At 40.2% G+C, this 13,895-nt stretch overlaps 1 protein-coding gene across 6 annotated transcripts in view; it reads left to right on the top strand.

Annotated features, from left to right (window-relative positions):
* Positions 1-13,895, top strand: part of focad (focadhesin) — a 255,026-nt gene that overhangs the window by 162,020 nt on the left and 79,111 nt on the right. For all 6 annotated transcript variants that reach the window (XM_063069010.1, XM_063069012.1, XM_063069008.1 and 3 more), the window contains 3 exons: positions 7,032-7,176; positions 11,583-11,771; positions 12,714-12,835. In XM_063069010.1, the coding sequence (XP_062925080.1) occupies positions 7,032-7,176; positions 11,583-11,771; positions 12,714-12,835 (456 nt within the window). The remainder of the gene's footprint in view (positions 1-7,031; positions 7,177-11,582; positions 11,772-12,713; positions 12,836-13,895) is intronic.

Genomic DNA, 13,895 nt, shown 5'->3' with positions numbered 1-13,895 from the left:
AAAGGTGATCAACAGATTCTCGCACTGGTTGAGACTAAGAGAATTTCTTGTGACTGTGGGAACCCCAATCAAGAATGACCAACTAGTACAAGAACTTAAGGAATCCAAAACTAGGGTATAAGCTGACAAACTTTTAAAAGATGTATGACTTCCCAGAAAACAAATCTTGGAGCAGCAAAAAAGCTACCACATTAAGTGCTCCTGGCCCACCTGGTCCATTTTTACATTTACATGTGGACTACATTTATATATTAAAGTGTTAAGGATACTCAGACGCACTGGTAATAGTGGACAAGTTTCAAGATGGGTGGAAGCTACAGCTACACACACAGTAAAAATTCTGATTAAGGACTATGTTCCTAGATAGGGATGCCATGTCACATTGACTCTGCCCTAGGAACACATCTTACTTGAAATGTTTGTCAGGAATTATGTCAACAATGAACATTTGATTGGTGTTTTCATTGTTCACATCACCCAGTTTCATCAGGACAAGATGAACAAATAAATGGAACCATTATCAATGACTGAAGTATTGTGAGGAAGATTTACCATGGCCTGTGGCTCTTCCCTTGGTCTTGTGTAGCATCAGAGTAACCCCAAACAAGAAAACTGAAATGAAGTCCATTCATAGTCATACTTTATTGATCCCGAGGAAAATTGGTTTTCGTTACAGTTGCACCATAAATAATTAAATAGTAATATGTAAATTATGCCAGGAAATAAGTCCAGGACCAGCCTATTGGCTCAGGGTGTCTGACCCTCCAAGGGAGAAGTTGTAAAGTTTGATGGCCACAGACAGGAATGACTTCCTATGACGCTCTGTGTTGCATCTCGGTGGAATGAGTCTCTGGCTGAATGTGCTCCTGTGCCCAACCAGTCCATTATTTAGTGGATGGGAGACATTGTCCAAGATGGCATGTAACTTGGACAGCATCCTCTTTTCAGACACCACCGTCAGAGAGTCCAGTTCCATCCCCTCAACATCATTGGCTTTATGAATGAGTTTGTTGATTCTGTTGGTGTCTGCTACCCTCAGCCTGCTGCCCCAGCACACAACAGCAAACATGATCGCACTGGCCACCACAGACTTGTAGAATATCCTCAGCATCGCCGACAGATGTTAAAGGACCTCAGTCTCCTCAGGAAATAGAGACGGCTCTGACCCTTCTTGTAGACAGCCTCAGTGTTCTTTGACCAGTCCAGTTTATTGTCAATTCGTATCCCCAGGTATTTGTAATCCTCCACCATGTCCACATTGACCCCCTGGATGGAAACAGGGGTCACCGGTGCCTTAGCCCTCCTCAGGTCTACCACCAGCTCCTTAGTCTTTTTCACATTAAGCTGCAGATAATTCTGCTCACACCATGTGACAAAGTTTCCTACCGTAGCCCTGTACTCAGCCTCATCTCCCTCGCTGACGTATCCAACTATGGCAGAGTCATCCGAAAACTTCTGAAGATGGAAAGACTCTGTGCAGTAGTTGAAGTCTGAGGTGTAAATGGTGAAGAGAAAGGGAGACAAGACAGTCCCCTGTGGAGCCCCAGTGCTGCTGATCACTCTGTCGGACACACAGTGTTGCAAGCACACGTACTGTGGTCTGCCAGTCAGGTAATCAAGAATCCATTCAAGGTGGTAATAGGGTGTCCTGTGTCACTGCTGGGAGCCCTCAAACTCAGAGAGGCTGATATACACATTATGGCAGGTGGTTTAGTTGACTATTGTGTGAAATTAAACCAAGCTGTCCAGTCTGCTTCTCAACAGGTTTCTGCTGCTTCGGAACATTCCACAGAAGGAGTATACACCCTGATTCCTGGTGAGTGGGTCCTGATAAAGAAACCACATAAGGATCCACTGGCAGCTCGATGGGAAGGTCCCTATTAAGTGCTGTTAATTACCAACTTGGCAGTGAAGGTAGAAGCAAAAATAAGTGGCTACATGCTAGCCACTGCAAGCGAGCTGAAGTGATACGTGACAAGGACAGCAAGTGCTGTGATTTGTAACCTCTTGACCCAGTGCCTCACTGCTGGGTGACAGTGAGCAAATCACTAAACAGCAAGTTAATAACTACTGGACAGTATGAAGTTCATTCTTACATGGTGGGATTTGAATTATGGTCACTGGATTGTTAGTCCAATTCTCAGGGTTACACATCTGCAGCAACAGGATACTCATCTAATTGCCCAAGTAGATTTTGGGGATTTTAATCAGGCCAGCCTGAAAAAGTCACAAAATAATTTCCTCACTACTTTTTTATTTCTGTCACTTTGCATTACTTACTTTAACTTAACTATTTAATAAACATATATATACTTAATGTAACTCAATTTTTTCTCTACATTTATTTATCATGTATTTTATTGTACTGCTACCGTAAAGTTAACAATTTTCATGACACATGTCAGTGATATTAAATCTGAATCTGGTTCTGAAGTTTGCTAACCTGTAACAAATACAAATTCCTTCTGAGGTAGATGGGTATAGGGGGAGCAACTGACATCATATGCACTTCCTCACAGGCACGGTAACTGCTGGTTATTGGTTTACGTTTAGACCAGCTAAATAGTAGATTTTTGTGGACATAAGATGGTTGTTATGGTAAGATTGGTCTTCCAGAGAGTGAACCCTTGGAAAGCATCTGGCTCAGATGGTGACCCTGGCTCTGTTCTTAGATCCTGTGTCGATCAGGTGTTAGAGATGCTTGCAGACACTGTTAACCTTCACATGCTTCAATCTGAGGTTCCCACCTGTGATAAGAAGACCACTGTCAATCTGATACCGAAGGATAACAAGGTAATCTGCTTTGATGACTACCACCTAGTGGCTGTGACATCCACTATCATAAAATGCTTCAAGAGGCTGACCATTGAACACATTTTCTCCAGCCTCCCAAACAAAGTTAAGCCATTGTATTCACCTGCTGCCAAAACAGGTAAACAGGAGATGCCTTCTCTCTGGCATTGTATTCATCTCTGGAGTATCTGGATGGTAAAGACACCTAGATTAGGCTATTGTTTGTTTACTACAGCTCCATCTTCAATACTATTATTCCAAGCAAACTCATCACCAAACATCAAGACTTGAGATTCAATACCTCCCTTTGCAACTGGATTTTTGATTCCCTGCCCAACAGACTACAATCAGTTGGAAGGGGAGATGCACTAACACCAGCGTACCGAAGGAGGTGAACGTGAACAGCATCTCCACCATACTTGACTTGAGTGATTGCACGACTACTACTAATAGGGCTAATCAGTAAGTATGGGCAGTAACACCTCTGTAATGATTATTCTCAGTACTGGTACCGTGAAGGTTGCTTCCTCTGCCCCCTAATCTACTCCCTGTATACTTGTGACTGTGTGGCCTGATGCTGTACAAACTCCATCTACAAACTTGTAAGTGATGCCACCATAGTGAGTGAATCTCAAAATATGATGAGCCACAGTACATGAAGTTTGGTTACATGGTGTCTTGACAACAATCTTTCCTTCAATGACAGAAAAAGAAAAGAACTGGTCATTGATTTCAGGAAATGACATGCTCCTAGATACATCAACAGCGTCGAGGTTGAGAGCTTTAAGTTCCTAGGAATGAACATCATCAATAGCCCGGTCCAACCACATGGACACCAATATCTCTACTTTCTCAGAACGCTGAAGAAATTTTACATGTCCTCTTTGGCACTTAATTTTTATCGATGCACCACAGAAAACATCCTATCCAGGTGCATCACAACTGCTCTGCCCATGACTACAAGAAACTCCAAAGTTGTGGGTACAACTGAGCACGTCACGGAAACCAGTCTGCCCTCCATGTACTTTCTATTCTCACTACTTCAGTAATGGAACCAGTATAATCGAAGAACCCACCCACCCTGGACATCCTCCCCTCACCCTCCCACCCTCCCAACCCCAACACTAACCCCAAAACCCCCTCTTTCCCGCCCCCCTGTCAAGAAGATACAAAACCTTAAAGCTTGGATAAGAGTGCGGAATGGTTCCCCTAGTTTGCTAAGATGGACTCAACCTCGCAATCTGTCTCATTTGATTTTGTATCATATTATCTACCTACGCAGCACTTTTTTCTGCATTCTGTAATTGTTTCACCTTGTAGTCCCTCAGTGCACTGTAATGAATTGATCTATATGAACAGTGTGCAAGACGAGCTTTTCCCTTTACCATGGTACACGTGATAATAATTTCAATCCCAGAAATGCTGTGCATTTTTTTAAACAGTGTTGTCAGTAATTATAAAACCAATCCATAGAATATAATATAGGAACTTCATATATTTGAAGAAATATATGAAATATATTTGGAATATCATGGAGTTTTAAAAATTTTGTGAGGGAAGTTCGATCGCTCTTGGATTTATTTTTAATCTGTTTCATGGCCTTATATTTGCACAGAACAAAAAAAGGCTTTTCTCAGATGAAGCTTCCTTTCTTTTATTGTGTAGTTCAGTGTAAAGGTATAACCTCAATTTTGATTATCCATTTCTAAATCCTGTTTTATTATTATCTTCTTCATCCTCATTTCACTTTTCCTGATGCCACGTCTTCACTAATAGGACTCCTGGAGCTCACAGATATTGATCTGAGTTTTATTTTCCTTTGTATCCCCTGATTATTCTGTTTGTTAGCCATAGCAACATGCTAATATCGCAGCAGTAATGGATGAGATGCAGTCACAGATATAAAGTGGCATTTTGTTGATCTACCAAACATTAAAACACTTAAACAAAAGCCTAAGTAGCAATTTTCCAAGTTGCTTAGACTCTATCAATTTAAGCATTAACATCAGTTTAAGCATTAATTGATATTAATGCTTAAACTGGTGGAACTTGAGTAACTTGAAAATTAGTTGCTTAAGCTTTTGTTTAAGTATTTAAGCAAGGTCATCATTATTGTAGTCATTGTGTTTGTAAAGACTTTCGTAGCTTCATTGCAAAGATATTTTGCTCGAAGTTGGTAGATTGGAAATTCACATCTTAACAGGACAATGATGGTACTGGAATGCAGCAAAGAAAGAAGTTGGAGGAGCAACACCTTGTATTTTGTCTGGGTACCTCCAACTTGATGGCGTGAACATTGATATCTTTGATTTTTAGTAATTTCTTTTTCTATTCCCCATTCTGGCTCCCCTCCTACCCCTTCTCACCTGCACATCACCTCTCTCTCGTGTCCTTTCCCTTTTTCCTATAATCCACTGTCCTTTCCTCTTCCTCTTTCCAATATTTTTATTAATATATATATACAGAGTACAGGAAAAAATATATGTCAATACATCAAACTAAATTGCATATAAAGACTCCTTACCCTATATTCGTACAAGGCAATTAGTTCGTAACATTAAAAAATAATAAATTTATTATATAAAAAAGTCTAACCCACTACCAAGACCAAAGCTGATTAGTAGAAAAAAAAAGAAAAAAGATTGTTAGTTATCATCTGTGCTTTAACAGCAAATAAAAGATTTTGAAAATAATTCAGAAAAGGTCCCCACAATGTTTGAAGGTCTTGATTAGATTCAGAGATTGAACATCGAATCTTCTCTAAATTTAAACATGACATCACATCACGTAACCATTGGGCATGAATTGGAGAGGCCACATCTTTCCATTTAAGCAAAAGCGTCCTTCTGGCTATAAGAGACATAAAAGCCAAAATGTGCAAATCAGATGGCTCCAAAATATCCTTCCCTCCAACAATACCAAATAAAGCAGTCAAAGGATTAGCGTTGAAATTTACTTTAAAAAGTATCGAAAAGGTTTGAAATACTTCTTGCTAATATTTTCTAAGACTCGGACATGTCCAAAACATATGAATGAGTGAAGCTTCTCCATTATTACATTTATCACAATATGGGGATATATCTAAATAAAAACGAGGCAACTTATCCTTAGTCATATGGGCCCTATGGACCACTTTAAATTGAAGGAGAGAGTGATGAGTACATAACGATGAAGTGTTGACCAATTTAAAAATTTGATTCCAAGTTTCCTCAGAAATTGAAGTCTGTAATTCTTTTTATGTCCTTGTAAACCTCCACAGTGGCAAGAGACATCCTGTACCTACAACTTACTTTTTCTAGAATGGAAGTTTAGACTAAATCAAGCTTATAAGCCATGGGACAACGTCAGTGTAAATTTTATTCCCCACTATCAACTCCCACTTTTGGCTTTAGCTTGTTTGCCATATTAAAGATAAAGAATATGGCACTAATAATGAGAAAACAAGCACGAATCAGGTGATTAGTGTGGCTATTGAGGAGAAAGAGAGAATTTACATTTATATACTGACTATTGCAAACAATATCACCCAAAGGACTCAAGGGCATTTATATACTTTCAAAAAGTAACTACACTTACGGTGAAGGAAATCTGACAGTCTTCTACAGGAATTTTACAATCTCTAACCCCACTTCTCATGGTTTCCATTTCTAGAGGAATTCTGTAGTACCTCTTGCATGTCCTTGATACTCTATGGCAATCACAGACATAAAGTGAAACAGAAAAGGGCCATTTTTGGTCAAGTTGCAAGATGAAGAAAAGCTGGCTTCCATGTTCTCGTAACATGCTTTAGCAAATGAAATACTTTAGGAGTGTAAGCATGGCTGTTAATGTGGAAAGCTACTATCTGCAGCACTGTGATCCTGACGAGATAATCTATTTTAGAAATGTTGAATTCTGATTAAATATTGACCAGACCAATGGAAATAACCTCACTGCTGTCCTTCAAATCAATAACTTTGGATCTTAAGCATCCACATTCAGGAGTTTTATATCATCTGTCAGACAGCACCTCCTGCAGTGCAGCACATCTTTAATACTGTCCTAGAATATCAGCCTATGTTTTTGCTGGTTCAAATGTCTGGAGTATGTTTTCAATCAGGAAACTTTTGATGCGCACCAGAGTGCTTTCAACTGAGCCATAGCTATCACCTTCAAACACTAGACCTTTATTTAGCTAAATTATCTTTTGAAAATTGGTGAAAAGTTGACTAGTATGTACTGTTCTATTTACTATTTAGGTACGGCCAGAGAGAAAAGATGATTATGAAATGGATGATGAGATGGAATTAAATGCAGAAGAAGAGGAAAAAGAGGAAGATCTTACAGTTCCAGGTGCATCATATATCAAGCTGCTTTTAAGGACCCCTCTGTTGGTGTTGTCTGGTATGTATGAGGGTGGTAATTATTTTATCTAAAGTTTAAGTGGCAACATTGATATATTAGTTGAAGAATAATGCCCAGCATGAAGCAGGGTTAACATGGCAAATTAGATTCAAGACTTCGAAATGTCATCACTAATAACTCACGCTACCCAACTATTCGTGTTTGGAAAACTGAAAGAGATCAAGAAATAAATGAGGACCTATATCTAGATGTTTTGGGTAATGAAGCTTCTGTGCAACCTCTTGTTCTCCACCTACTGGAAAAAAAATGTGCGTGTTATTTCATAATTAGTATAACTTCTTTTGAATATCAAGGCTCAGAACTGATGGGCATAATGTGAAGATCATGCTATTAATTAGAGTTAACTCCAAGCCATGTAGGAGAAGACTTCCAATTGAACTGCCTTTGTGCATGTAACTGCTACTACTATGTCAACTCAGGCCTCAGGGGCCGACGTCGGGTACGATGACGGACTTTCCACTTCTCCCTCTCCCTCATCAGTGTGTTCAGTTCATCTACATTAGCCGCGCATCTGCCTTCCAGGAGCGTGTTGACCATAGTCTTGGGAGGGCGCCCAGGGTTCATCCTCCCATGCTTGGGCTCCCATATGATGACTAGGCTGGCAGGTAGCTCGGAGTGGCATAGACATTGCCCTGCTAGTTGCAGTCTTCTCGCCTCGATTTTAGCGGTGAGCATGGGTAGGTTGTCATAGAGCTCGAAGTTCGCCATGAGCTGCTGTTGTAGTAGTAGTAGTAGGAGTATGTAAAGTTTCTAAGTATGAAACTACCACAGATAGTATGGAAACGATTTCTTAACTCACCATGGTACCACTGCACTCCACAACCACCACTTCCATCTGTGCTCAGACCAAGTCCACTGGCTCAGCGTTTTCTGCTGCTTAAGTCTGACCCCTTCAATATAATGAAGAAGTTAGCAGATTTTTATAAAGTACAGTGGATTCTAATTAATTGGGACACATTGGGATTAGCACATTTTGGCCCAGTTAAGCGGCTGTCACAATTAGCCAAAATTTCCTGGAAATAGTTAAAAAGGTATGAAAAAGAATAACTACAGTTTAACTGAGTGAGAAATTATGTATTTTAAGTGAAATACAGAACAAATTAGAACACTACCAATCCGACCATAGTACTATAAAATTGTGTATTAGTTCCTAATAGTTATCAGAGTAATTCTTCCAGTGTATGTTGCCCTCTACGGGGTCTCCAGAGAGAGGTAGCTCCTCTGGTGAAGTGGCTTGTCGTGTCCATTCTGGGGCAGCTCACTCACCTTTGGTCCCCACTGCTCACTCAGCTTTCACCTGTTGCTCCAAGTAGCTGTTTATATGCAACTGCAGCCACGTCCCAGTACACCGCTTCGACAGGCGGGCTAAACCAGGTGGGGTATCCGGTTGGCCTCATGCTCTGGTGAAATAGGGACAAGTCGGTCCTGTCATACGAAGTCAGCTTCGGTGGACTGAGTGGATGAGATCAACAGTGAGATGCTGCGGCCAAGAAGGCAGTTCTCCAATGCTTCATGGAGAGTGAAGGGCATCATCATCATCATCAGGTGCCTTGCCCAGTTTGAGCTTTGACTGCCATAGCCCACACACTCCTGTTTCGGGTCAAGTGGATCAATTCATTGGTATTCATTTCCAGTTCTCTGGCTGCTGTCTCCATCATCATTTGTCTTTGTCTTCCTCTTGCTTTCTTCCCTTCAATCTTTCCCATAATTACCATGCATTCTAACTCCTCTTTCCTAATCACATGTCCAATGAAGTTAAGTTGCCTTTTCATGATCTCATACATTATATTCCTCTCTTTCTGTTTGCTGTGTTCATGACATCCTCGTTAGATATTTGCTTCATCCATGATATTCTTTGCATCCTCCTCAAACACCATATCTCTGCTGCTTCAATTCATTTCCTCATCTTACTAGATATTGTCCAACATTCTGAGCCATATAACATAACTGGATAAACGTAACATTTCAGTACTCTGAGGCGGGTTGTCATGCCTAGTTTAGTATTGGTCAGTATACTCTTCATTCTCATGAAGATGTCTTTTGCCATCCCTATTCTTTTGATGTCCATGTCGCACCTGCCATCTGATGTCACTCAGCTTCCTAAGTAGCAAAAGTTCTGTTCTTGTTTTATGTCTTTCCAGTTTATTCTCAGCCTGCAGATACGATTCTCCTTCTTTTCGGATATCACCATACATTCTGTCTTTTTGCAATTGATAGACCCATTTTTGCACTTTCTTCAACAACTATATCAATTAAGTTTTGTAGTTCTTCCTCTGTACTTGCAATTAACACAGTGTCATCTGCATATCTGAAATTATTGATGTTTTCACCGCCAACTTTGATGCGCACAATGTCTCTTATTTTTTGTAATATTGTTTCACTGTACACATTAAATAAAATAAATAAATAAAGTTAATTTATTAAATTAAAATAAAATATGTGAGGGGCATATGGCACAGAAAAAGTCATGGTTATCCACTGCAACCAAGGAAGACCCAGTTTGAAATGACTACTTGTACCACTGGACCCGGACTTCTGAGCACCAGGGAGTGGAACTGTCCCAGTGCGACAGCTTTTCCACTTTAAAAACTCCCCTGCGCAGGTTTCACTGTTTTGTCGGATACCACGGATTACCAACATACTGCCATGTTCTTCGCATTGACTGTAAATAAGCAAAATCAGCACAGGTACCTTGTGTAAATAATGGACCACCTTCATACAATGCTTCTGATGATTGTATCCTCAAAATCTTTATTTTCATTGCAACATTCAAGATGATTGTCAATACCTTCAAATTCTTTGAAGTCCAAACTTGTTGAAGTGAAATCGTTTCATTTTCACTCCCAGCTGTTTCTGGTAGTCTGAATGTTTAAAACTGCAGAGAGTAAAGCAATTCTAAATTGCCTTACTGCTTATTTCTCAGCAACTATCAGTGACTGCTTTTTGAACACAAACACATGTAACTGATGTTATTTAAAACTGTTGACTCTAAACGCTGTGTAGCATCTAACTGCCACATAAGTTCATGCAACTGACGCTAGTTAGAAACTGTTTGACAACAGTCTCCTGTCCCACTCAAGCGGGTAATGTCCCAAGTAAACAAAGGGTGAACCAGCTACTTTTTCAATTAGTTTTTGTTCTTTAAGAGTTCTTCCAAATAAGTGGCTGTCCCAATTAACCAGATTCCACTATATTATAATTTGATATTATATTATAAAGCATGTTATTCTAGTAATAATTCAGTAAGGCAGTATTAAGGAGAGGGAAGGTTTAATTTTTTAGGAGCTGGAAGGATTTGGAGATTTTCATTTTCAGGCAAGCACAGAGTCAGCAAAGATTGGTGAGATGTATGAGGGGCTTAAGGCATGTGAGAAGAAATGTGTTCATGAGGAAGACTAGCGTGATGATAAGTGTTGAGTAGTGAAGTGAAACTGGGGCAGTAATGGGAAGTGTGAAAAAATAAAAGATGCACCTTGATTGCAGGTCTTGTTTGATGGGTGTGATACCTTGCAACGCAGCAAGCTGCTTCTGTTTCCGTGTATCTGTGCAAACTGTAGATTTAGAGCATCGGATTGGATCAGTCCTCTGCTGTTTTACTGAAGATGATGTTTTCATTTGGAGAAATCCAAACTTGTGTATTATCTTTAAAGTTTACAGTCTCTCCTTCACCATATCAATGAAAAAAATCAATGAGGCTTTCATCTGTGATTTTTTTCCATGAAGATTACCTTAAAGTTCCTCTCATTTTTTTCTTTAAATTCTTAGCAGTTGTAGATTGCCATTTCATTCACTAAATTCTCTTGAAGTGCCAGTTATTGCAACTGCAACCAAAGTTCTTTTTCCAACAAATAAATTTATACCAATAACCCTGCCAGTGTTTGTCAAATGATCGCTTGGTCCTTTCTCTTTACTGCTTAAGTTCTGCAATAAAACAGAAGGAATTGTTTTCCTAATTTTGATAACTGTAACCACACCTTGAAAATTAAAATGGCTTTACCCTTTGGATCTGCAGTTCTGTTCAAGTCTAGATCATAAATTATTTGGTTCTAAAGTTTGCAACTAATTCTCTTCCTGATTGCCCCAAAAGGCAGAGCAGTCATTCTTCTTTGTGTCTAATACTAATTGTTTGTCCTGAGGCCAGTGTTGGCAACGTGGTTATTAATCACCAGAAGAGTAAAGAGTTAAAAGCATTTGTCTCTTTAGTAGAGCATCTGACATCGCTTACTGGCAGCTTCCTGAATAAAAGTTTAGGCAGAGGTGAACTCAAAGTCATGATGACACATGGGAGTGATTGTCTTGGCCATGCTATTTAAATTTGAACTTGCAATTACTAATTTTGTTCTTCATGACAGCCAAAGTAACACTTCTTTGACCTTTTCTTACAGCTTTTGAAGAGTTCTTGTCATCCCTTGTGAAACAGGAATTAACTGTAATGCCCCGTGGGATATATTACTCAGCACTGCGTGGTGGAATTGTTCGCTCTGACCAAGGAAAAGCAGTAGCAGGGATTCCCAACTTCATGCTCAAGACTTATGAGAAGAACAAACAACCTGGACTAAAATCTGGGCTGGCAGGTGAATTAGTTATCAATCTTTTTGACAAGTGTCCTTTGGTGTTGTGAACTCATCTGTATTCCCAGAACGTTCGCAAATGCAACTTGTCAGTTGTTGCGTTGCCATTCGGCATTCATTCATTCATGTAGCTTAATAACCATACCTGATGAGAAATTGTATCCCAGAAGTTAATAAAGTTATTCAACACTTCCCTTCCCAACATTTCTACTCCAGAAATTTAATGTGAAGTCTTTGATATGGATCGCAAAGTTTGTAAAGGATCTGAAATGGAGAAGATGTTCACCAGTAATATTAATTGAATATTACAACCCACATTTACTTCAAAAACTATACGGGTAAGGTGGTACTTCTAATCTAGTCCTCCAAAACAGGACAGCGCTGTTGGCCCTCTGACGACTGAAAATGCATTGGCCCACTGATGCCGAACTGCATTGTTGGCTGTCTGACGTCACCGATCACCTCTGTCATCTCCAGCCCCAGCTTTTTTAGCATCAGATAGTGCTGCTGCTTCTGTCCAGCACAGTGCTTGCAATAAGAGCCGATGGAGCAATAGTTATGTGATAGTACTTTGTGTGGGAAGCAATCACACAACCAAAAATCTTCAGAAAATTGCATGAAAGGTTAAGATACATTCTCTTCGTATCACTAAAAAAAGAGAAATATGGCAGATCTTCTGAGCCTCTATAACACTAATTTCTTAGAGGTATGCTTCTAGATCTAGTTTGCTTTCATCCTGGAAGGAAGTTGAGCGAAGGAGAAGAAGATTACATTGACGAATAGTTCATGATTAAGACTGAATTTACAGTTTATACAACCTGATGGGAATCTTCATAACTCAGACTACACTGCTGAGTTAAGTTGCTAAGCACTGGCAAGCCAAATATTTTCTTAAGAATATTAGTCTTCCTTTTTAAACTCTTCCTAGTTTGTGTTTTTTTGCAGCTGGTCTGTTACTTTGTTATGATCTACACATTCAGACTGACAAAGATGGCAAGCCCATTAATCGTTTTCTTGTTAGTAGAGGTCGTAGTTATCAGCAGATGCTTGCAGCACTAATCCATGAGGTAGGTTTGTGTGCTTTCTACATAAAGTTAAACCAGTGTTATGGAAAGTCTTGGGATTTCATCTGGGAAGGAGAAAATCAGGAGCACAAAGTACAGCACATTTAAAAAAAGATCTGTTTTACTGCGTCTTCTTGCAAAGGGTTCCTTTGAGCCCTGTTCACTGCATGAGCTGTAGCTGCACGCATCATTTGGATTTAATTAATCCAATGCTTCACCATGTTCATAAGAATTAAACGTAGTAGAAAGTTGATAGAATAATCACTGTTCTGAGCTGCACAATTTCCTGTCTTCAAGCAATTGAAACCTGCCGTATTGCCATCTCCAGCACCCTTCACATCAACTGAATTATTCCCAGTTTTGATATTCTATTACAATTATCACAGTTCAGCATCCATCTGTGCCACCTTATTTTCAAGACATTCCTCTTACAGGAACTGTCTTGAGCATCAATTCTTCCAATTAGCTTTTAATCTTAAGGATTTTGTAGCTTTGTCAAAAATATTTGCTGAAGCAGGGTCAAACAGAAAATGAGATGAATATTGGATAGTTTTCCTCCGTAAAACAAACACTTCCATGCATCATTGAATCACTGGAACTCTATTGTTTCTCCAATTTTATCCACTCACGACTCATTAGAATATCTTCAATCATGTTTTTGCTGGGGTATGGGCTCTCTGCCTATATCTTTGTCACACTCTCTCTGTCTCTGTCTGTCTCTCACTCTCACACACATACTCTCTGTCTGTCTTTTGCCCTCTCTCTCCTGGACGCCCCACCCTTCTGTCTCTGCCCTCCTCTCTTTCTCTCTCACTCTCTGCTGTGCTCTCTCTCTCTCTCCCTCTCTGCCCGTCGCTCTCCCTCTCTGCCCGTCCCCGTCTCCCTCTCTCTGCCCGTCCCCGTCTCCCTCTCTCTGCCCGTCCCCGTCTCCCTCTCCCTGCCCTTCTCCCCACCTCTCTGCCCTGCTCCCCACCTCTCTGCCCTGCTCCCCACCTCTCTGCCCTTCTCCCCACCTCTCTGCCCTTCCCCCCTCTCCCTCTGCCCTTCCCTCTCTCTCTTTCTT

Source organism: Mobula hypostoma, chromosome 16, assembly GCF_963921235.1.
Source record: "Mobula hypostoma chromosome 16, sMobHyp1.1, whole genome shotgun sequence".
Classification (NCBI taxonomy): domain Eukaryota; kingdom Metazoa; phylum Chordata; class Chondrichthyes; order Myliobatiformes; family Myliobatidae; genus Mobula; species Mobula hypostoma.
This window is presented reverse-complemented; position numbering and strand designations above follow the sequence as displayed.